At 46.2% G+C, this 25,874-nt stretch overlaps 1 protein-coding gene across 6 annotated transcripts in view; it reads right to left on the reverse strand.

Moving 5' to 3' along the window:
* Positions 1-25,874, reverse strand: part of UBE2U (ubiquitin conjugating enzyme E2 U) — a 90,127-nt gene that overhangs the window by 35,059 nt on the left and 29,194 nt on the right. For all 6 annotated transcript variants that reach the window (XM_063939179.1, XM_063939178.1, XM_063939182.1 and 3 more), the window contains exons 3-7: positions 25,283-25,364; positions 23,699-23,791; positions 8,225-8,322; positions 8,016-8,142; positions 2,684-2,750 (exon numbers count right to left, since the gene is read on the reverse strand). In XM_063939179.1, the coding sequence (XP_063795249.1) occupies positions 2,684-2,750; positions 8,016-8,142; positions 8,225-8,322; positions 23,699-23,791; positions 25,283-25,364 (467 nt within the window). The remainder of the gene's footprint in view (positions 1-2,683; positions 2,751-8,015; positions 8,143-8,224; positions 8,323-23,698; positions 23,792-25,282; positions 25,365-25,874) is intronic.

A 25,874-nucleotide genomic window follows, 5' to 3' on the forward strand; every position in this document is an offset into this window, starting at 1 on the left:
CCCCATCCAGTACTGTAATAGGCCCTACACACTGGCCGATTTTCAGAAAGATATGAACGATCTCGTTCATAAATGAACGAGAACTCGTTCATATCTTTCAGTGTGGAGGCACCAGCGATGAACGATGCGCGGCCCCGCGCTCGTTCATCGCTGGTCTCCCGTCGGCTGTACATGCAGGTCAATATGGACGATCTCGTCCATATTTGCCTGCACTTCAATGCAGCCGCGTGACGGGGGGAGTCACTGCCCCCCCGCCGCCGGGTCGCTCGTCGGCCGTATCCGCCGTCGGGCAGCTCGGCCAGTGAGTAGGGCCCCTAAGAGGATGCACGTGTAAGCCAGAACCGACAGACAGAACAGTAAAAAGCAATGAATTCGGCTGCTCTTAGGGGGTCTCTCAGACCTGATCGCACGCTAGGTTTTGTCGCTGCACTATGATCGGGTCAGAACTGTGCATGCGCAGGCACGTCGTACAGGTACAAAGCGGATCGTTACTGTGCGATGGGTTTTACGAAGAATCCATTCGCACAGCGGATCGCAAGGAGATTGATAGGAAGAAGGCGTTTGTGGGTGTCAACTGACTGTTTTCTGGGAGTGTTTGGAAAAACGCAGGCGTGTCCAGGCGTTTGCAGGGCGGGTGTCTGACGTCAATTCCGGGCCCGGACAGGCTGAAGTGATCGCAGCAGCTGAGTAAGTCCTGGGCAACTCAGAAAATGCACAAAACCTTTTTGTAGTGCTCGGCTGCACATGCGATCGCACACTTGCAAAGCAAAAATACACTCCCCGGAGGGCGGCAACTATCTGCTCGCAGCAGTGCAAAAAAACCCTAGCGAGCAATCAGGTCTGAATTAGGCCCTTAGTTGCTTTCCACTAGATAGATTTGGTGCCGCTGATTGACCCTGAGAAATAGCTCTTAGTGTAATATCAGCAGACACCTCCAGAACTATTTGGCCATATCCTCCAGGATAAATACCCATCAGGGCTGTTAAGAACTTAATTCGGTCTCTGATGAATTGTACTTGGGTGCAAGCAGACTGGCTGGAGAATAGACAAAGCTGTAACTTTATATATCGGCGATATATTGTATTATGTCTTCCCTTCACTGATCCCAGCATTTAATAATACTGATCTATGCAGAACACAGAGGAACAGATGCAGGCTTGTAGTAGTGCAATGCTGTCACCTGGGGGCGGTATTAGCCGGAAGGATTATAGAAATGAGTATGGCAGACATTTCACGCACGTTCTCTGTTTGTTTATTTGCTCAGGAAAAATGTGTATGCGCTGGGAAACAGTCAATAGCTTCTGGAACAGGAGGCACCGACGCTCTGTTAGGACTTTTTTGGATGGAGAAATTGAGATTGGGGATTTCCTGGAAATGTTTCATTACAAGGTTTCCATGAAGCAGCAGCAGCACCAGAGGCCTGTATAAGCCTGTGTGAGATCACTGTGTTGTAGCTCTGGAGCATGGCCCAGATTGGGACACACGGGGTATGCGTGCAAATGCGGACGCTTCCTGCGGATATCTGAGCACGCACCGCAGAAGGCGTTCGCAGTCTGTGCATGCACCGAATCATGCATACGCACATGGACGGAGATTAAAAGAGTGGATGGTCTAGTCCGTCCGATGACGGATCCGTGACATGATAATTTCTGGGTGGCAAATACGGAATGGATTAGTTTTGTGGTAGTGTCTTTGGAGTGTATGATTTCCGTGCTCTTTTGCAGCGTGCGGACGCAGAGGGGACGTCTGTTTTTGAAGGATCTTTTGCCACCAGCATGGAATGGCTGTAAGTGGTGATATTAAGATGACAGCTGCGGACAGAGGGACGGATAATAGCGTAGACGGGCGGATACGCGCATTAGCATAAGATAGCAAGGTTGTCGCGGCTGGAAATGTGTCCCTCTCAGAATCAGGCGGCGGCCCACAGTCTGCAAAAATTATATTTTGTACTGTAATTATTTTCTGTGGGCAAGGCGTCTTAACAGCATTGTAGGCCTGGGGCAAAGCAAAGTACTGGGGTCCCTACATACCTATGGGAATAAATGAAATAAAGAAAAATACCGCAGCGTCCTGCCCTGTCTCTCCACCTGCTTCCATACAGTGAATGGCTGTGAGCACTTTGATTGGTGGATAGCTCCATCCATCCACCAATCAGCATACTGACAGCCATTCACCGCAGATAGGGAATGCTGCCTGGCTGCTATGATTGGGTGTAATTCAGAACAGCCAGACTGCATTTTCTACTTGCCTCCCAAGAAGATCTGGAGGCAACAGCCCAGGGGGCAAATGCCCCTCCAGCCCAGCCTGCCCCGCTCGTCCCCTAGAATTGTGGGGCCCTGGGCATTAACATTAAGATGGCCCTGTCTATAGGAGCAGAAACTGTGAATGAAGGTGTCTTAGCTGTGTTCCAGGCATGGATGCTCACACACATCGTACACACGGATGGACCACGATCTCACTCACTGTGGGCAGGTGCAGCTGTAAAGCCGATTTCATACATGGCTATAGCAGGAAGGTTACCTATATACGTTCTCATGGCGTGCACCGCACACAAGAATACAGCTGTAGCGCAGTGTGACATGGAATGCACGGACTTTCTGAGATCCTGTAACATGATCGCTTTATACCAGCACAGATTTCTTCTAGACTACAAGGTGCTGATTAAGGTGAGAGCATGACATACCTTTGCACAGGTGCCGAGTCGGGGGTGGGTGTCCTGGGTGACGTGGTGCAGTCTTGTGCTGAGCCAGCTGCAAATGACACATTACACATTAGCCGACACCTTCGTCAGTAATAGCAGAGTAACGTCTTGTGATACATTAGAGGTAACCTAGGTTTCACACGGAGGCGCTGATGCAGAGCTGTAACTGCTCACAGAAACAAGTGCGCACCTTCGCCTCCATCCGTACACATGGGGGCTAATTTGTCAACGAGTAATAATACTCATTGTGCGTTATAAAATGTGTTGCTTATGGTGCTCCAGACAATCAGCTCCCAACTGTCAGCTGTTCAGCTCCTAACTGTCACGTGTTTGAAAAATGACAGTTGGAGGCTGATTGGCTGGAGCACCATTTATCATAAGCAACGAGTTTTATCACTCACAACGAGATTTAGCACTCGTTGATAAATGGGCCCCTTAGTTTCATAGAGCAGTTTCGCCAGCCCAAGCACAGGTGAAAAAGATCCGTGTGAAAGCTGGAATAATTATTAATAGACATAACTTTGCACACACAAACTCACATTTAACTTTGCCGGTGCCCCAGGGTTAGCCTTCTGTGGCTCGCTAACTGCATGGACCACTAAGTCCCAACACGACTTACTGGCCTACGCTCTGGACCCGCCCAATATGATGTGTTCCTGCGCTCCTACCTGCTGCTGTTTTTAAATGTTTTACATTTGTCTTTATTGAACGTAGACATTTACAATATGACTCTACACACATGTAGAAAATAGAAAAAGTGATACCACACGGCGCTACCATCCAATATAGCTCTTAAATATTCTTCACATAAATATGCGGATAAGCTTTTTTCTTTTTCCCAGAAGATATTCTAAGGAACCAAGAAATACACACAATTGTGCAATACAGAGAGACAGAAATAAGATCCAAGAGAGTACGCCCCCATTTTTTATTGCGCCGTCCCCGCAACTGTCCATCTCCGCCTAGGAATTGGAGCGTTGCCACCACCCTCCCGCCCCGCGAACACCTCTGCCTGATTGACAGACAGAAGCGTATGCATTTACTGTGGGGCACGCAGGACAGGCCCTGCGCATGCGTCCGCATCCTCTTTGTAATTTTTTCGGTTGGATCGCGTTTTGTGATCCAACCTGAATAGGGCCCAGCAGCCCTTGAATAGTCCCAGGTTTTATAGATTTGTCCCTCATAGTTTGCATTACTATAAATGTCCCTTTTTTCAAAATTGAAATGTTTGATGCACTTTCTACCATCTATCCTTGTTTCCTGGGCTACATGACTTAAAGCAGAATCCCATGACAAAACCTGCTGTGTTTTCTATTTTAATGTAAATCCCTGTGGCAGGTTATAGGAAGATTCTCGGTAATTACCATTTTTCATTGGTTTGTTTCTTCATGCTGCTTTTACTGATTTATAACTGCACAGTGTCATGTAACTCCCATAGCAACCACAATCACAAGACGTAGTGAGCAGTGAAGCTTCGGAATACCCATCTGAGCTCTACTTGGTGCCCTGTACATATCTGTGTAGCTAACAGTGGTGTGATAACGGTTGGAATGAGGGGAGACTGAAGGTGGAGACACGAACAAAGAACTTTTCAGTGGAGAATTCCTAAGACCGTCAGCTGGCCACCATGACAGTCCTCCAACATGTCTGAAGCACCTTCCTCTTCTGGTTCTGGAGAATATTTCCCTCTTATCCAGCATGGGCTCTCCTGTGGATTTCACCAGCTTGGAGCAGCTGTATGTCCAGTGTTATACTTTGGCATCATACTCAATGCAGAACCCAGATCCAGTTCCCGATGTTTGCAGAAATTTTAACACTAGCCGCTGTCTCCAAAGAGTCCATGGATGACACCAAAGAAGGTATAGAAATGGCAACAGCAAAGACAACTAAACCCACAGGATCCAGCAGCAGAACTGAGATGGTATCCAGTGGAACTCCTAAACAACCCTGTCCTTGGTATGGTTACTGTTCTGCACAAACATGTACTTGCCCGCTACCTTTATAGACCTTAAACTGTGTTATAATTGTACGAGAAGATGATTACGTTGGACACAGAGCTGATCCTAATGCTGGACACACATTGGCCAATATATTGCGAGCCCGTCGGCGGGTGTGTACCCCCGATATGTCTGAGAACGACGTAGTTCACAGACATATCATGTCAGCTGTGCATTCCAGATGCTCTGCAGATATATCGGTGCACCTGGCTGTGGGTATGGGTGGTCGCTCATCACAGCTGATGTCACAGCTGGGGGCGGGCAAACGACCACCCAGCTGGGGATCCTGACCGACACGTTGAGCGTCCCATCGGTAAGTGTGTAGGCGTGATGACGGATCTGCCGACGTGTCTACCCAGCCTAGGTGCAGCTGCCTCTAACTGTCATCCATGTCATGGTATCTACACACTCCCTGGTCTTAGAATTCATCTCCTCAGTCTACAGTAGAAGAAATCTGTAAATGCCACACGAGTCCTATGTCTTTTCTCTCTGAAGTACGATAGTCCCAAGGTTATATAAGGACTGCTGTTCTTCTTACATGATAGTTTTGTGTTTGTGAAGCATTCCTCGGAGAGCTCCTGGAATCCTGCTTCTTTGCCGAAGTGCAACATTAAGGCGCTAAATGGATCCCATCAACAGACAACATGAGAACTGAAGATCACCAGGTCTAAGTTGGCCCAAGGAACTTAACTAAAATATCCAACTTCTCCCATCCCTGTAACTTATTTAGGGGTCTATTTACTAAGCCTTCGACTGAGATACAGTGGACGGAGGTAAAGCACCAGCCAACCATCTCCTAACTGTCGTTTTTCAAACACAGCCTGTAGCATGACAGTTGGGAGCTGATTGGCTGGTACTTTATCTCCATCCAAGACTTAGTAAGTAGACCCTATCATTTGAAATGGAATCTCACAAAGTTTGAAACATTGACGCCCTCACTCAGCATTTTGCATGGGAGACCCCCACTACTTCCCACCCCCATCATTTGGATGTATTTGATTAGGTTAGGGCTAATTTACAAACACTGGATGATCTACAGTAGGTGCAAAAAGTATTATATCACAGCAACCATTCTCCAAATTTGTGTAATGAAAGTTAGACAATCAAATGCAATGTCTGTATATTCTTACTCTCTAGCAGAACGTATCTAATAGGGCATTAATAGGCTGAAATCTCTTTACCTGGAGAAGGCAATGGTGCCCGTCTCTGCAATATATGCTGACATCAGTGGCTAACATTTACTAGCACAAATTGACCGGATAGAGGGGGATGTCAGGGCCGCTGACGTCAGACTGTTGACTGAGTGGTGGGGCATTTATTACATTCAGCACCCAACTCCTGGGGAAAGTAGGTTCTTCCATTACAGCATATTCAAGTGTGGGTATATACACCATGGAGTAAATTTACTAAGGTGGGAGATTTGTAGAACTGGTGATGTTGCCCATAGCAACCAATCAGATTATATCTATTATCTGCTAGAAGCAGCTAGATAAATGGTAAGTAGAATCTGATTGGTTGCCATGGGCAACATCACCAGTTCTAAAAATCTCCCACCTTAGTAAATTTACCCCCATGTGTCAAACAGTGTATTAATTAAAAGTCACAAGACAGGTCAGGACATGTACTATGGGTCTATTAGATTTCCACTGGTGCTGACAAAGTATAAAAACCGTTCTATATATTCGTGATTTTTACCAAACTCTTGGCAGCAGTTCACAAATTCATTTGTTGACGTCACTCCATAATGAAAACTTGACTTAGCAGAGGCGATACATTTTTTTATTATTAAAATAATAAAGTGTTTAGCCGCCCTCAGAATTAAACGCCAACCACAAATACTGCAAGTCAAATGTTCATTAGCCATCGGTGGATACTGAGCGTGGCAGCGTCCTTGAGCAATCAAGGGTTAAGACCATCTGGCTTTACGGTCTCCGAGGCTGAGAAGCACCTGGAACTCCTTCCAGCGCTTTACACGATAAGAAGACCAGTCAGAAAACTCTTTTTTATATATCTTTTTGGGAACAGAACTTGAAAGTAAAACAATCAGCCAGCAGAGCGCTGCCAGATCATATATTTTTAGAGGAAAGTTCTACACTTAGCTGTAATCTCGGGGCGGAAAGTAGAATTACTTGTACTCTTGGTGGACTTTGTGCAGTATCCATTTGCAGATTTGCTGGTGCCAGAAGCAGCCTCCCTGTGAGCTCAGCAGGAGGCACCTGCCAAGAGCCGCCATGTTGACCTCTCTTGAGGCTCACGTAGACAGGGAGAGCGCTGAGATTCTTGCACTAAGCCCAAACATATTTAATTGAAAGAGACATAACAGATCCCCTTAAAGGTTTACATAATTACTGATCAACCAACCATTGACTAGACATTCGGTGGGCCTGTCAGTTCGTGAGGAACCAATGGCATCTTTCAAGCACTCTGTAATAAGCTGATCAATGATATTGCCTGTTCCTAGAGAATTTATTGGCTGCCTGCTCATGAACATTGAGTGAGCCCCAGTGGTGCAAGTAGAAATATTTTCTTAGTCGTACTGAGTGTCAAAAAAATGGGTGTGGTCACTGGTCACGTTTTGTGAGGGGCATGGCCACATGCTGCTAGTGGGAATGGCTAAATGACACTAGCGGCGTGGCCACATGATACAGCCTCTTTTTGGGGGGGAATCTGGAGGCATGGCTAAAAATATATAGTAATGCCTATAGTATAATTTAAATTGTAAGCTCGCAAGAGCAGGGACTTCTTTCCTCCTGCGCCTTTACTTTTCTTACTTACACTCCATACTCCCTTTGATGGCACCTAACCCCGTGTTTTCTATACCGGTCCTATATTGTCTTGTACTGTAAGTGCTGTTTACTTGTTTGCTCATTTGATTTTGTACTGTGAAATGGGCGCTGCGGATCCCTTGTGGCGCCTTATAAATAAAGGATAATAATAATAATATAATAGAAATATATAGTGATACCTCCAGTATAATAGAAATATATAGTAATGCCCCCAATTTAATAATAATATATAGTAATACCTCCATTATAACAGGAAATTACAGCCACTGTCGCATTCCCAGTAACCCTGACAAAGTGGGAGGTCTTGTTGCTTTGTGGCACATTATAAATGTGGTAATGGCAAAGTGTGTGGCAGGTGGTACTGCGTACCCGCTGCCAAATTCTTAAGGGTACTCCGTACCCGAGCGTACCTGCATACTTGCACCGCTGGTGAGCCCACAAAGCTAATTTCCCAGTGTGCTCCTTAAATATTCTGTGCCTGAAATGGACCCGCATCTATCCAGGAGCAGGCACTAAAGCATTGGGACTTACCCTCAATCTGCCTGCTGATCTTTACACAGTCCACAATCACCCGTCTGTACAAGGCTGGATTATTCATTAGCATGTCAGCTGCCTCCAGGTTAATGGCTTTTTCCGTCACGGGATTGGAGAGCATGGACTAAATCACATGGAACAAAGATGATTATGATGGTTATGGAAAAGCCTGGACATGAAGAATACAAGTGACCGATGTGTCTTACCTGGATCACTAGTAATATATAACTCATTGTGAAATGCGGATTCCAGGCTGCCGGGTTATCCAGGAAATCTATGCAAGGTTTTCCAGTTATCTGATCAACTGTAAGATAATTGTTAGACAATTGACCTTATTTTCTCTATCGTCCTAAGTGGATGCTGGGGTTCCTGAAAGGACCATGGGGAATAGCGGCTCCGCAGGAGACAGGGCACAAAAGTAAAGCTTTTACAGGTCAGGTGGTGTGTACTGGCTCCTCCCCCTATGACCCTCCTCCAGACTCCAGTTAGATTTTTGTGCCCGGCCGAGAAGGGTGCAATTCTAGGTGGCTCTCATAAAGAGCTGCTTAGAGAGTTTAGCTTAGGTTTTTTATTTTACAGTGATTCCTGCTGGCAACAGGATCACTGCAACGAGGGACAGAGGGGAGAAGAAGTGAACTCACCTGCGTGCAGGATGGATTGGCTTCTTGGCTACTGGACATGAAGCTCCAGAGGGACGATCACAGGTACAGCCTGGATGGTCACCGGAGCCACGCCGCCGGCCCCCTCACAGATGCTGAAGCAAGAAGAGGTCCAGAATCGGCGGCTGAAGACTCCTGCAGTCTTCTTAAGGTAGCGCACAGCACTGCAGCTGTGCGCCATTTTCCTCTCAGCACACTTCACATGGCAGTCACTGAGGGTGCAGGGCGCTGGGGGGGGGGCGCCCTGGGAGGCAAATGAAAACCTTTAAAAAGGCTAAAAATACCTCACATATAGCCCCAGAGGCTATATGGAGATATTTACCCCTGCCTAAATGTACTAAATAGCGGGAGACGAGCCCGCCGGAAAAGGGGCGGGGCCTATCTCCTCAGCACACGGCGCCATTTTCTGTCACAGCTCCGCTGGTCAGGAAGGCTCCCAGGTCTCTCCCCTGCACTGCACTACAGAAACAGGGTATAACAGAGAGGGGGGGCAAAATAAATGGCTATATATATATTAATATAAAAGCAGCTATAAGGGAGCACTTAATCATAAGGCTATCCCTGTCATATATAGCGCTTTTTGGTGTGTGCTGGCAGACTCTCCCTCTGTCTCCCCAAAGGGCTAGTGGGTCCTGTCTTCGTATAGAGCATTCCCTGTGTGTCTGCTGTGTGTCGGTACGTGTGTGTCGACATGTATGAAGACGTTATTGGTGTGGAGGCGGAGCAATTGCCAAATATGAGGATGTCACCTCCTAGGGGGTCGACACCAGAATGGATGCCTTTATTTGTGGAATTACGGGATAGCGTCAACTCGCTTAAGCAGTCGTTTGCCGACATGAGGCGGCCGGACACTCAATTAGTGCCTGTCCAGGCGCCTCAAACACCGTCAGGGGCTGTAAAACGCCCCTTGCCTCAGTCGGTCGACACAGACCCAGACACAGGCACTGATTCCGGTGGTGAAGGTGACGAATCAACCGTATTTTCCAGTAGGGCCACACGTTATATGATTTTGGCAATAAAGGAGATGTTACATTTAGCTGATACTACAGGTACCACTAAACAGGGTATTATGTGGGGTGTGAAAAAACTACCAGTAGTTTTTACCGAATCAGAAGAATTAAATGACGTGTGTGATGAAGCGTGGGGTGCCCCGATAAAAAACTGCTAATTTCAAAGAAGTTATTGGCTTTATACCCTTTCCCGCCAGAGGTTAGGGAGCGCTGGGAAACACCTCCTAGGGTGGACAAAGCGCTAACACGCTTATCAAAACAAGTGGCGTTACCCTCTCCTGAGACGGCCGCACTTAAAGATCCATCAGATAGGAGGATGGAAAATATCCAAAAAGGTATATACACACATGCAGGTGTTATACTACGACCAGCTATTGCGACTGCCTGGATGTGCAGTGCTGGGGTAGTTTGGTCAGAGTCCCTGATCGAAAATATTGATACCCTGGACAGGGACAATATTTTACTCTCGTTAGAACAAATAAAGGATGCATTTCTTTATATGCGTGATGCACAGAGAGATATCTGCACACTGGCATCACGGGTAAGTGCTATGTCCATTTCGGCCAGAAGAGCTTTATGGACACGACAGTGGACAGGCGATGCGTAGAGGAGTTATTTGGGGTCGGTCTATCGGATTTGGTGGCCACGGCTACGGCCGGGAAATCCACCTTTCTACCTCAAGTCACTCTCCAACAGAAAAAGGCACCGACCTTTCAACCGCAGCCCTTTCGTTCCTTTAAAAATAAGAGAGCAAAGGGCTATTCATATCTGCCACGAGGCAGAGGACGAGGGAAGAGACAGCAACAGGCAGCTCCTTCCCAGGAACAGAAGCCCTCCCCGGCTTCTACAAAAGCCTCAGCATGACGCTGGGGCTTCGCAAGCGGACTCGGGGGCGGTAGGCGGTCGTCTCAAGAATTACAGCGCGCAGTGGGCTCACTCGCAGGTAAATCCCTGGATCCTGCAGATAATATCTCAGGGGTACAGGTTGAAATTAGAGACAGAGCCACCTCGCCGTTTTCCTGAAGTCTGCTTTACCAACGTCCCCCTCAGAAAGGGAGACGGTTTTGGAAGCCATTCACAAGCTGTATTCTCAGCAGGTGATAGTCAAGGTACCTCTTCTACAACAAGGGAAGGGGTATTATTCCACTCTTTTTGTGGTACCGAAGCCGGATGGCTCGGTAAGGCCTATTCTAAATCTGAAGTCCTTGAACCTGTACATAAAGAAGTTCAAGTTCAAGATGGAGTCACTCAGAGCAGTGATAGCGAACCTGGAAGAAGGGGACTTTATGGTATCCTTGGACATCAAGGATGCGTATCTCCACGTTCCAATTACCCCTCACACCAGGGGTACCTCAGGTTCGTTGTACAAAACTGTCACTATCAGTTTCAGACGCTGCCGTTTGGTTTGTCCACGGCACCTCGGGTCTTTACAAAGGTAATGGCCGAGATAATATTTCTTCTTCGAAGAAAAGGCGTATTAATTATCCCATACTTGGACGATCTCCTAATAAGGGCAAGGTCCAGAGAACAGCTAGAGATGGGTTTAGCACTATCTCAAGAGGTGCTAAAGCAGCACGGATGGATTCTGAATATTCCAAAATCCCAATTAATGCCGACAACTCGTCTGCTGTTCCTGGGGATGATTCTGGACACAGTTCAGAAAAAGGTTTTTCTTCCCGAAGAAAAAGCCAAGGAGTTATCTGACCTGGTCAGGAACCTCCTAAAACCAGGAAAGGTGTCTGTACATCAATGCACAAGAGTCCTGGGAAAAAATGGTAGCTTCTTACGAAGCAATCCCTTTCGGCAGATTCCATGCAAAGGGATCTGCTGGACAAATGGTCAGGGTCGCATCTTCAGATGCACCTGCGGATAACCCTGTCGCCGAGGACAAGGGTATCCCTTCTGTGGTGGTTGCAGGTTGGATCCTGGTGACCACGGATGCCAGCCTGAGAGGCTGGGGAGCAGTCACACAGGGAAAAAATTTCCAGGGAGTGTGGTCGAGCCTGAAAAAGTCTCTTCACATAAGCATTCTGGAACTAAGAGCAATCTACAATGCTCTAAGCCAGGCGGAACCTCTGCTTCAAGGAAGACCGGTGTTGATCCAGTCGGACAACATCACGGCAGTCGCCCATGTAAACAGACAGGGCGGCACAAGAAGCAGGAGGGCAATGGCAGAAGCTGTCAGGATCCTTCGCTGGGCGGAGAATCACGTGATAGCACTGTCAGCAGTATTCATCCCGGGCGTGGACAACTGGGAAGCAGACTTCCTCAGCAGACACGACCTTCACCCGGGAGAGTGGGGACTTCATCCAGAAGTTTTCCACATGCTATTAAACCATTGGGTAAAACCAATGGTGGACATGATGGCGTCTCGCCTCAACAAAACACTGGACAGGTATTGCGCCAGGTCAAGAGATCCGCAGGCAATAGCTGTGGACGCGCTGGTAACACCTTGGGTGTACCAGTCGGTATATGTGTTTCCTCCTCTGCCTCTCATACCAAAGGTATTGAGAATTATACGGCAAAGAGGAGTAAGACTAGTGGCTCCGGATTGGCCAAGAAGGACTTGGTACCCGGAACTTCAAGAGATGGTCACGGACGATCCGTGGCCTCTACTTCTGAGAAGGGACCTGCTTCAGCAGGGTCCTTGTCTTTTTCAAGACTTACCGCAGCTGCGTTTGACGGCATGGCGTTTGAATGCCAGATCCTAAAAGGAAAAGGCATTCCAGAAGAAGTCATTCCTACCTTGATAAAGGCAAGGTAGGAAGTCACCGCGAAGCATTATCGCCGTATTGGGCGAAAATATGTTGCGTGGTGCGAGCAGCGGAGTGCTCCGATGGAGGAATTTCAACTGGGTCGTTTTCCTACATTTCCTGCAATCAGGATTGTCTATGGGTCTCAAATTGGGATCTATTAAGGTTCAAATTTCGGCCCTATCAATATTCTTCCAAAAAGAATTGGCCTCGGTCCCTGAGGTCCAGATTTTTATCAAAGGAGTACTGCATATACAGCCTCCTGTGGTGCCTAAGGTGGCACCGTGGGATCTAAATGTAGTTTTAGATTTCCTCAAATCCAATTGGTTTGAACCACTAAAGAATGTGGATTTGAAATATCTCACATGGAAAGTGACTATGTTACTGGCCCTGGCTTCGGCCGGGAGAGTATCTGAACTGGCGGCTTTGTTTTATAAAAGCACTTATTTGATTTTCCATTCGACATAGGGCAGAGCTGCGGACGCGTCCGCATTTTCTCCCTAAGGTGGTATCAGCGTTTCACCTGAACCAGCCTATTGTAGTGCCTGCGGCTACAGACGACTTGAAGGACTCCAAGTTGTTGGACGTTGTCAGAGCCTTAAAAATATACATTTAAAGGACAGCTGGAGTCAGAAAATCTGACTCGCTGTTTATACTGTATGCACCCAACAAGTTGGGTGCACCTGCTTCTAAGCAGTCGATTGCTCGTTGGATTTGTAACAAAATTCAACTTGTACATTCTGTGGCAGGCCTGCCACAGCCTAAATCTGTTAAGGCCCATTCCGCAAGGAAGGTGGGCTCATCTTGGGCGGCTGCCCGAGGGGTCTCGGCATTACAACTCTGCCGAGCAGCTACGTGGTCAGGGGAGAACACGTTTGTAAATTTTTGCAAATTTGATACCCTGGCAAAGGAGGACCTGGAGTTCTCTCATTCGGTGCTGCAGAGTCATCCGCACTCTCCCGCCCGTTTGGGAGCTTTGGTATAATCCCCATGGTCCTTTCAGGAACCCCAGCATCCACTTAGGACGATAGAGAAAATAAGAATTTACTTACCGATAATTCTATTTCTCGGAGTCCGTAGTGGATGCTGGGCGCCCATCCCAAGTGCGGATTATCTGCAATACTTGTACATAGTTATTGTTAACTAATTCGGGTTATTGTTTAGGAAGCCATCTTTCAGAGGCTCCTCTGTTATCATACTGTTAACTGGGTTTAGATCACAAGTTGTACGGTGTGATTGGTGTGGCTGGTATGAGTCTTACCCGGGATTCAAAATCCTCCCTTATTGTGTACGCTCGTCCGGGCACAGTACCTAACTGGAGTCTGGAGGAGGGTCATGGGGGGAGGAGCCAGTACACACCACCTGACCTGTAAAAGCTTTACTTTTGTGCCCTGTCTCCTGCGGAGCCGCTATTCCCCATGGTCCTTTCAGGAACCCCAGCATCCACTACGGACTCCGAGAAATAGAATTATCGGTAAGTAAATTCTTATTATATTCTCCAAACCAATCTAAGTACATAGCAACAAACAAATAGAGTTTACAAACGTTCATGTCTAAAGGTTCCTGAATGTCAGGTGCACCACCTACTTAGGTGCACCACCCACTTATGTGCACCACCCATTTCCATGTTTTGCGCATATGAAATGAATACTGTTAATAAAATAGAATAAAATATCATCACAAATAACTACATTCATATTCTCAACTACTGGATATGATATAAGGTGGTGATTACGTGTGAGCAAAAAACGTAGTGTCTAATTCAGACCTGATCGCAGCAGCAAATTTGTTAGCTAATGGGCAAAACCATGGGCCTAATTCAGACCTGATCACTAGGGTGCGTTTTTTGCATCCCTGCGATCAGGTAGTCGCTGTCTACAGGGGGGGGGGGGAAATCGCTGTGCAGGGGTGCGATCGCATGTGCAGGAGAGCTGCACCAACAGAAGTTTGTTGTGCAGTCTCTGCACGGACCAGGACTTACTCTTCCAGTGCGATGATCGGGGCTGGTGCTGACTTCATACACCCTCCCTTCAAATGCCTGGTCTCTCCTGTGTTTCTCTGGACACTCCTTAAAAATGGTCAGATGCCACCCACAAATGGCCTATTCCTGTCAGTCACCTTGCGATCGCCCGTGCGATCGCTTTTCTCGCATCATCCCGTCGTTGCCCGCCGATTCCGTCGCTGCGGACCGACGCGCCTGTGCAGTGCGGTGCATACGCATGCGCAGTTCAGACCTGATCGCAGGCTGTACGAAAACGCAGCCTAGAGATCAGGTCTGAATTAGGCCCCATGTTTACTGCAGGGGGGGGGGGGGGGGGCAGATGTAACATGAGAGTTAGATTTGGGTGGGTTATATTGTTTCTGTGCAGGGTAAATACTGACTGCTTTATTTTTACACTGCAATTTAGATTCAGTATGAACACACCCCACCCAAATCTAACTCTCTCAGTCTCTGCACATGTTACATCTGCCCCACCTGCAGTTCAGCATGGTTTTTCCCAATTGCCGGGCATTTGAGTTTCATTTATTGGGAATTTATTGGGAACTCTGGTTACTGGGGTTTCCTGACTGACTGATCAGCAAAATTACCTATTGCAACCCTTCTCTTCTGTTGTCCCAGGAATGTAGTCAGGATCCCGGCAGTCAGAATATCAACGCCGGGAACCCGACCGCCAGAATGCCAGCAGCGCCGCCACCGCTATTCCCACTCCCGGATGTCCACGACATTCATGGAGTGGGAACAGAACCTGTGGCGAGCGCAACGAGCCTGCAAGGGTCTTCGATGTGCTCGCCCCCCTGCCGGCATTCTGGCGGTTGGGATTCCGGTGTCGGTATTCTGATCGCCGGGATCCCGTACTCAACCCATTGTCCCATAATATGACATATTAACTCTCAAGTTCATATACCAAAATATATATAAATACACCCATGACTCTGGCCACCCTAAGCCAAGATCTGTCCTGGTCCAATGTAATTTTCCAGATTTGCATCTAACTATATTTTGCGGGTTATAATAACTGGTAATGATATTTTTTTTTCTTCTCAAATGATGACATCAGTTTCATTTTTACTCTTCCTGCCTCAGCGAGGTCGCTGCCTCACATCACATGTTAGGCTGCTCTATCAAAATGGCTGCCCAGCTCTGCATAGACAAAGGGACCATGGTGCACTTTAAGACTGCCAGGAGAGGCTGACTGGGGAGTCATACTCAGTAGCTCTGTGATGTGGCAGCTGATCCGTCTCAGCATTTTCCACTCTTGTATCTGGTTCTGTCAGCGAAGGGTGTTCAACATGAACCTCTGTTTTAATGCTCAACAGGAATTGTCAAATATTACTCAGCGTCCCTTATGGCGGATGTAAATAATATTAGAGAATGTATATTTGTCTTTGACAAATTAGGCTACGCCGTCCAAACAAGTATCAAGTATGACAGATGTGAACTCCCAGCTGAGGATTGAGCTAATGGTGTTCTGGAATGTGGTAAGGTCACAGTTTGGATATATGACAAGTCTAATAACACTTTGCTGGCTGCACGAAACGGATTTGTTAATAGGGCGCTATAGGAGGAAAACGCAGTTTAACGTTGGAGAGGGGGAAATAAAAGTATGTTTATTATTTCTCCTAGCATAAAACAAGTCTCATTGTCCGGTGTTATTGTCCTTCCGTACCCAATTTACCATGGCCAAAGATGCAATCTTTGGTCTGTAAGTTTTACAAGTGACACGGCAGAGACTGGAAACATCTCATTCTCTCATTATAGAAATACCATTTGTTTAAATCATTAGGTTTTTTGCCATAAATGAAACGAGCCTGCGGCTAGGAAGACCCTCGATCACAGACAGAGCCGGCCATAGGCATAGGCAAACTAGGCAATTGCCTAGGGCATTTGATATGCCTAGGGGCATCATCAGCTTCTGCTGATTAAAATGATATGCAGCATGCCTATATTCTGTATGTAGCATTTCATATGCAGATACAGCCAAAGTCTCACACAGTATATTGGCATGCTGCATTTCAGTTTAATCAGCAGAAGCTGCTTGTGCATCCTAGCCATATAGCAATGCAAATAAGATGCATTTTCATTAAAAAAAGGGCCCGACGTTAGCATTGATGCAAGATTTGTGAGGACACATCTGCATCCAAGCAGAGGCAGAGGTCACAGTGTTAGTGGAAGTGTGAGTGCTGTGTGCATGTGAGTGGGTTGGTTGTGCAGTAGTGTTCAGAATATGTGTAAGGAGCATTATGTGTGTCATGTAAAAATGCATTAATAATGTGCAACATATGTGTAAAGGGCCACTATGTGTGTCATTATGTGTATAAGGGCATTAATAATGTGCGGCATATGTGTAACAGGGTACTAATGTATGTGTGTCATTATGTGTATAGGGGCACTAATAATGTGCAGCAAATGTGTAGGGGGCACTATGTGTGTCATTATGTGTATAAGGGCATTAATAATGTGCGGCATGTGTGTAAGGGACATTATGTGTAAAAGGGCATTAATAAAGGTTGTCATAATGTGTAAGGTGCATTATGTTTATAAGGACATTAATGTGTCTCATATGTGTAAGGGGCATTACTGTGTGGAATTGTGTATAATGCATTACTAATGTGTGGCATTATGTGTATAAGGTGCTCTACTATGTGGCGTTGCGAATAGAAAGGGCACTACTGTGTCGTCTAATATGAATAAAGAGCAATAAGGTGTGGTGTAATGTGAATAAGGAGCAATTCAGTGTGATGTAATGTGAATAAGGGGCTCTACTGTGAGGAGTAACGTTTATAAGGTAAAGTGATACTACTGTGGGATGTAATATGAATTATGGAGACTATCGCAAGATAAAATGTGAATAAAGTTGCAGTACTGTGTGGCGTAATTGGAATTGGGGTTACTATTGTGTGGCCATGTCCCTTCCCAGCAAGAAGATGCCCCTTTTTGGGCTGTGCGTCAAATGTGCGAACTGTTCCTATTTAAAATATAGGGGGTACAAGGACTGCTATGGGTGAGGGGTAATGGTGCTGGGAAAGATGTGCAAGGTCAGAGGCAGAACCAGCGGTGGTGCTAGGGGGCACCAGCCAAAATCTTGCCTAGGGCATCATATTGGTTAGGGCCGGCTCTGATCACAGACCACATGCCTGTAATCTATACAAAATGAGGATAGTGTTGTGAGTAGCGAAAATGAAATCCTGGTCATGGCAATATAAAGGGTCAGCAGGGCTATAAAGTACAGGCACAGTGGGCAGCTGCCCAGAGTGCCTAAAATTCTAGGGGCCTCCGAGCAGGGGGCGGGGGGTGGTCCCACAATCAGAGTGCAGCATTCTCTACCAGCCAGACAGTGAATGGCTGTCAGCATGCTGAGTGGTGGATGGCTGGAGCTATCCACCAATCACAGTGCTAACAGCCATTCACCGTATGGAAGAATGTGGTGAGACGGTGTGGGACCACAGGAGGGGCAGGATATGATTTTATTTTATTATTTCCCGTGGACGGGGGTGGGGGGGGGGGGTGCATCAATGCTGTTTTTGCGATCAATCCTCCGAAAATAAAGTTTTCGGAGGTCTGGTCACTTTTCCAATAGGCACCAAGCTCCGGAATATAATACATTCCGAAGCTTGGACCCGGTTGGAAACGGCATCTTTAGATGGCATTACCCAATAGTAACCTATGGGCTTCTCTCCGCATTCCCTCTGAGAGGGATCCAATCAGATCCCTCCTTGTGCCTCCAGCGGCGCGTGCGTCGAATTTGGCTGTGAATCCGACAAAACACGTGGAACCGCAGATAATCCACCGATCCACGTGTTTTCTGACAAGTCGGAATTGCCAACCTGTCGGAAAAACGCCAGCCCAATTGAATAGGTCGGAACACTATGCGAGTGCGACCTTAAAAAGTTGGAAACTGCCGTCTTTCCGACAAGACGGCAGTTCCGACTAGAATTGAATACCCTCCTTAGGGGTGAATTTACTAGGATTGGAGTTCTAGTTAAGATGGGATGTTGCCCATAGCAACCAATCAAATTCCAAGAATTATCTTCTAGAAGGAGCTAGATCAGGGGTGGGGAACCTTTTTTCTACCAAGGGCCATTTGGATATTTATAAAATCCTTCGGGGGCCATACAAAAATTATCAACGTAAAAATGACCCTGCCCACCAGTAGTTATGCCCCCAGTAGTTATGCCCCTTAGAGGTACTGAGTGCGCGCGAAGGCGCGTGCGTGCCAAAAAATGGGTGTGGCCAATTAAAATGGGACGTGATACACATATGCCCCCAATAGTGCAGTGCCAGATACACATATGCCAGTGCAGTGCCAGATACACAAATGCCCCCACAGTGCCAGATACACAAATGCCCCCACAGTGGCAGATATACAAATGCCCCCACAGTGCCACATACACAAATGACCCCACAGTGGCAGATATACATATGCCCCCACAGTGCCAGATACACAAATGCCCCCACAGTGCCAGATACACAAATGTCTCCACAGTGGCAGATACAAATGCCCCCACAGTGCCAGATACATAAATGCCCCCACAGTGCCAGATACACAAATGTTCCCACAGTGCCAGATCCACAAATGCCCCCACAGTGCCAGATCCACAAATGCCCCCACAGTGCCAGATACACAAATGCCCCCACAGTGTCAGATACACATTGCCCCCACAGTGCCAGATACACAAATGCCCCCACAGTGCCAGATACACAAATGCCCCCACAGTGCCAGATACATAAATGCCCCCACAGGGCCAGATACACAAATGTTCCCACAGTGCCAGATCCACAAATGCCCCCACAGTGCCAGATACACAAATGCCCCCACAGTTCCAGATGCACAAATGTTCCCACAGTGCCAGATCCACAAATGCCCCCACAGTGCCAGATACACAAATGTTCCCACAGTGCCAGATCCACAAATGCCCCCACAGTGCCAGATACACAAATGCCCCCACAGTGTCAGATACACAAATGCCCCCACAGTGCCAGATACACAAATGCCCCCGCAGTGTCAGATACACAAATGCCCCCACAGTGTCAGATACACATTGCCCCCACAGTGTCAGATACACAAATGCCCCCACAGTGGCAGATACACATTGCCCCCACAGTGGCAGATACACAAATGTGCCCACAGTGCCAGATACACATTGCCCCCACAGTGCCAGATACACAAATGCCCCCACAGTGCCAGATACACATTGCCCCCACAGTGTCAGATACACAAATGCCCCCACAGTGTCAGATACACAAATGCCCCCACAGTGCCAGATACACAAATGCCCCCACAGTGCCAGATACACAAATGCCCCCACAGTGCCAGATACACATTGCCCCCACAGTGCCAGATACACAAATGCCCCCACAGTGCCAGATACACATTGGCCCCACAGTGCCAGATACACAAATGCCCCCACAGTGCCAGACCGTTCACCACTGCTGCAGCTCCGTCCGGCGGCGGCGTGTCTCAGCTGTCAGGTCAGGGCAGGTAGGAGAGTGCGGTAATGTCGGACGGCGGCAGCGTGTAGGACCTCAAACCAGCTGCCAGTTCGTGAGCCAATCAGAGCTCGCAGACCGACAGCAGCAGCTCCTGTTTGGCTGCCGGTCCGCAAGCTCTGATTGCCTCACGAACCGGCGGCTGGTTTGAGATCCTACCCGCCGCTGCTGCCGGACATAGTAGCTGCTCTCTCCTCGCTGCCCTGACAGCTGAGACACGCCACAGCCGGACTGAGCGGCGGCGTATCTCGCTGACAAACAAGCGGGTGGGCCGGAACAAACGGCTTTGCGGGCCTTATACGGCCGCCGTGCCGGAGGTTCCCCACCCCTGTGCTAGATAAATGGGAAGTAAAATCTGATTGGTTGCTATGGGTAACATCCCATCTTAAATAGAACTCCCATCTTAGTAAATTTACCCCACACAGTACAAAACATTTTATGGACAGATGTTAGACATGCTGCAATCTCGGTGATCGGTTTCTGGATATCTCGTGAGGGTCTGAAATGAAACTTTTTCTGATGTGTTTAAAAATCCGCACCTCTGTTTCCGTGTTTAAAACTTCATACAAGATTAACAATTTAGACACGCTTCACATAAACCTGAATTATAGAAGAATCAGCTATTAATAATTAGATCATTGACGGGATTATACAAACTGGTCAGTTCTGGGTTCACCATCTGTGTGGTTCCCATTTCAAGATTCCATTTGTATGTATATTTGTCATGGATTTTGGAATGTTTCATATAATCAGAATTACTTGTGTGTCTTATATATATATATATATATATATATATATATAAATAAGGAAAGAAAATGTATTCCCTATGCTTTAAATATTGCCTGGCTAATTTGCTGCAACTTTTGCCTTGATTTAAATTTTTTAATTAGTTACCTGTTTTAATTTTATTCTTATATGTGTTTCCATCTCGCTGCGTCTTTAGATGCACCATCGGTTGCACCGCTGAAATTTGCATCCGCCCTACGGCAGGAGCAGTGACTCCCTCTGAGTACTTCGTCCTGTGTGAGCAGCGGAACATCTTTGGACGTGGCCACTTACAGCGACACACCCGCGTCTGCTTAGCCGTTACCTCTCAGGGACACCAAATCTGTCCAGTAGGGACGCATATACTGTGTGACACCAATGCATTCTGGCAGACGGGATGCCGCTGTCAGTATAGTGACAGGCGGAATCCTGTACGCCAGGATCCAATACCGATCCTGTCTGCGCCGATGACATAACTAATATTACCTCTCTTGCTTTGGACTACATACATTTCAGTCTTGCCTGAGATCAAACTTGTTCTCATCACTACGAATATTTACCCCAGATTGACAGGTAGGTTTACGTTAAACATCAACATGAGAATTCAATTAGCCGCGGTCAATAATTGTGGCTAATTGATCCACCGGGGGTTATTCACTTGTCCCTATTTTTTTATTTTATTTGCACAGGCCCAGTGGCAGGCGAAACAAAATCCCTGATAAGTGACTTTTTTTGCAGCTGCAATCATGTAAACACGTGCACCCAGAAACATATGTGGTTTTGGCCGAAAACTTTTTTTTTTTCCGTGCAAAAAAAATGGTCTTTTTATTGAATTGCCCGAAAAACAAGTTGCGGTATATACCCATCCATCCCAGAACCAAACTGCTAAACCGAATGTTACTGAATATTGAATATTGCTTTATTTAAGAAGGAAAATACTATTCATATAGTGGATTTTGCAAAGTGCGAATCCTGTTTTAACAGTGGATCTTTTTAAAATAAAGTGTGTTTTTTTAACCTTTTTGACATCCGCATTGAAAAATTCATTTCTGGAGTGGACACATAATAGACTGTCTATTATATGAATAACGCGGTATATACTGGAGTGGAAGTATAAGAACAATACTGTGAAGTATATCAGAGTTATTTGTCCATTCATAGTGGATAAGACATATGGACGATTTACAGTCATTTTTAAGCTGTGGTATCCCTTAGAGACTTATTACAAGAGCAGCGCTGTGAAGGACTTTATTGATTTGTGTTAGATAAAAGTTGCGGTAAAGCCCATTTTTTTTTTCAGTGCAAAAACGGACCAGACACAATGGAGGTTGGAGCATGCTCGCTGTGTCCCTGAGAAACATCTGATGACCTCATCCTGCTGCCAGCTTTCATTGCATTGGCTCTGAATGATCACATGACATCGGTGTCACAGGAAATTCCGCCCTCACCAGCATTGCTAAGGCATTTATGCCATAGAGAAGGAAGAGCTATTTTCAGCAAAAGATCCTGGTAACCCCACGCTAGGCCCCATAAATTCCTCCGTGTTAGAACCAGAAAGAAATATTTGTCACTTTATGGGGGGAATTCAAATTTTTGAAAAGTCGGTTGGGTGTCTGTTTTTTTCTTTTCTATTAGATAGGAAAACACAGACACCCAACTGACTTTTCAAACATTTGAATTCCCCCCTAAATGTTCTATGCGGCAACACAGATCTGCTGCGCCTTTCAACTCATTTAATAAAAAGCTTTAAATACACAGAAGTGCCACATGTCATAAATACTTTCCAGATGCCTGCTCACTCTCGTGATTCATTTAAGCCATGAATGGAGTTAAAACGAGTGAGAAAAATGCAAACGTTTACATGATTAATGGTGGTAGTGGTCCCAAAATGTTTGCAGTTTTGGACTTTCAAGTGACATATTTTATTTGTTCCACACATGTGTTTGCAAATCTGCAAAGCTGGGGGTAGAATTATTTTCCAGGGGGTGTCGTTCAGATCCAAAGACCGAGAAGTGGCTGCACACCTCGAAACGAGCCGGTACGTAGACACTCTTGCCCGAGTAAAGATACTTTGTAGATCTGCACTCTCTTTGGTTTGTAAATGGCCCTTATTTTATAGGGTGGGGAAAAAAAGAAGAAATGCATTACTGGTTGTATGCTGGGTGTGGATTAAAAGATTGTCAATGAATACGTCGACCCCGTATGGTCGACATGCATTAAGGTCGACATGGTGAAAAGATCAACATGGAAATGGTGGACACAAAAAAAATATTTTTTTTTCTCGGCTGGGTGCCACGCTTTGCTACCGATGCACTTGGCACAGGTTACTATTCCAAATCGTCGTGACTAGTAATGGGGACCCAGCGGCAATACCATTGTTCATTACCATTGATTGGCTACAGGTTGTTCTATCTCCACCCACTTCACAGCTGGTTACACACAGACGAGCGGAAGATAAGGAGCGATCATAAGGCAGCTAGCCAACGAATAGCATCATGTGTACAGGAGAATCCTGAGATATATTGCAAAAGGAAAACACCATAAAGCAACAAAGAAAGGCAACAAGGGCAAAATATAACCTGCAGAGCATTGGTAAAAATGTAACAAATAAACTGCGTTTTTAATAACGTCGATGGAACCAGGCTAATATATCTGTCTGGTTTGATACATCTCCCCTTTAAACCCAACATTCTGCTACATTAGGGTGTTAATCAAGAATAGAATGATGCCATAAATTATTTAAACCCCTAAATTTGTGGAAAGTAGATGGAGACCAAAGCGGATGTTGGCCCGGGGGAGGACAGGGGAGGGGTAATTGACGCTAGATCTAAATCAGTCTTGTGTGTAGGAAAATAATAATTTCACATAAAACCCCTTATATTTTAGCTGGTGTCCAGCCATCTATTTTTTTTTTTTAAAGAACAGAAAAATTGGATAGAACTCTCGTACAATAATCTGATAAAACATCAGTACTCATTTCAGAACTTAATTATGACTTCCTTACCATTCGGGTGGAATGGGATGGTATTAAATATTATGCTTGGAGGGTGATAGTTATATTCTTCTGTGTATGTCATGTTAAGCTGCAGAACAGCCCCTGGGTGAAATGAGAAAAAAGAAAGGAAAACATACTTTATTAGGGTGTTGTGGGATTAAGGTTGGGCCAGAAACATTTTTACTTTTGTTGGCAGGTTCAGAAATTAATATTCGTTCTAAAATACTAACCTCAAGATTTTATCCTCTTACATTGTGTAAGCGTACAAAGGACAGCATACTATACCCCATGATCTGAGTTCTTCCTGACGCCGTTTCTACAATCACGGCCACGCAGATTTATTAGTTTGATCAATTCATTTCAGCCGTAATGGGGATTAGCATTTGTGAATCTATTTTTGTGCTTTGATTATTCTTTTGTGCGCTGGCCAGATTAATGGCCTATTTCAAAGTTGATCGCAAAAGCAAAACCATCCACTAATGGGCAAAACCAAGTTGCCCTGCAGGTGGGGCAGATGTAACATGTGCAGAGAGAGTTAGATTTGGGTGGGGTGTGTTCAAACTGAAATCTAAATTGCAGTGTAAAAATAAAGCAGCCGGTATTTACCCTGCACAGAAACAATGTAACCCACCCAAGTCTAACTCTCTCTGCACATGTTACTTCTGCCCCACCTGCACTGCACATGGTTTTGCCCATTAGAGGAAGATTTTGCAAGCAACCTTGAATTAGGCCCTAAGGACGGGGTCTACAGCAGTGAAAGGCAGCCTGACCGTCGGTATTGTGTCCATCGGTAAATCATACTGAACCCCTTCTGAAGATGGCGGTAGCTCCTTGTAGCTTATGGGCTACACATCGCAGTCTTAGCCGGGAGAGGGTTCCTCCCTGGCATGTGCAGGAGCCCCGCATCCACTTAGAGCACATTGCAGGGACGGGCCGTCCCTGTAGGTGCTCGTTCAAACATAGCACCGGTATAATCGCTCACTGCAATGCATGTCTGGGTGCTAGTATCGTGGCCAGATCGCATTTAATATGTGATTAATGATACACAGACCCCTAAGTAAGAAAAGAGAAGCTGACAGGAAACATGGAGGCATTTACAACATTTAGGCTTGTGCATGCAGTGGAAACGCATTTGGGGGTCTATTCATGAAGCAGTGAAAAGTGTGGAGAAGTGAGACACTGGAGAAGTTGCCCATGGCAACCAATCAGAATTGAAGTAACATTTATAATTTACGTACTATAAAATTATACAGAGCAGCCGATTGGTTGCCATGGGCAACTTCTCCACTGGTTCACTTCTCCACTCTTTTCACAGCTTCATGAATAGACCCCTTGAGGTGAATGGGACTGAAGCCTCAGGCCCCCATGACGATGACCAGTCATCAAGATGGCCACACAGTTGTCCATAAATCACAAGAATTTAAATTGTATTTTTATTTTCATCACAGAATTCTGCAGTGTTTCTTCTTTTACGTATTTAGGGAGAGACTGGGACTGATAGTGCAGCTTTGTTCCTAAACTTTTTGTTTGTTATGTGATCTTAAAACTGAACGTAAAAGGAAAAAAAAATTACAAACTTTTTTCAATACATACCTTCCCAAAGTGAGTCTTTCAATCCCTGCACTTTGGCTATCCACTGTAGGTAGTTGTCGGTAGCTGGCATTACAGAGATTCCCTGCAGTACAAGCATTATACAGGTGAGAGATCCCTCCGATGGAACATTAGTAATGATTACATGTAACAATGAACAAACCAATCTCTCCCTCATGTGCCGTGTGCAGCCTGTATAGTATGCACGTCCTCCTGAATGATCTGTGAATTTTGAAGCCAAAATTTGCAAACCTAATGTGTAATTCCGCAGTGGTAGGAAAACAAACCAATGTTATCTTGGCACGCAGCGCAGATCTTAGACACTTTGGTAACTTTTCAAATTCTAGCAGAATACGCAGCAAGGGCTGATTATAGGCCTTAAGGGAAGGCGCTGCCAGTGATTCTGTAGGGGTGGCCGACATGTGCTGTACAGATGATGGGAAACTACAACCTTGAGTATCCCTAGGAATTTTAGGGAAACACTCATCATCTTCAAACACAAAACTCTCACCATTGGGTGCTAAAGGGTAAATCATGAGCCCTGGTGCCTCTGACATCTCATCACCATTAATAGCATCTACCACATACATACACC

This window comes from Pseudophryne corroboree, chromosome 9, assembly GCF_028390025.1.
Source record: "Pseudophryne corroboree isolate aPseCor3 chromosome 9, aPseCor3.hap2, whole genome shotgun sequence".
Classification (NCBI taxonomy): domain Eukaryota; kingdom Metazoa; phylum Chordata; class Amphibia; order Anura; family Myobatrachidae; genus Pseudophryne; species Pseudophryne corroboree.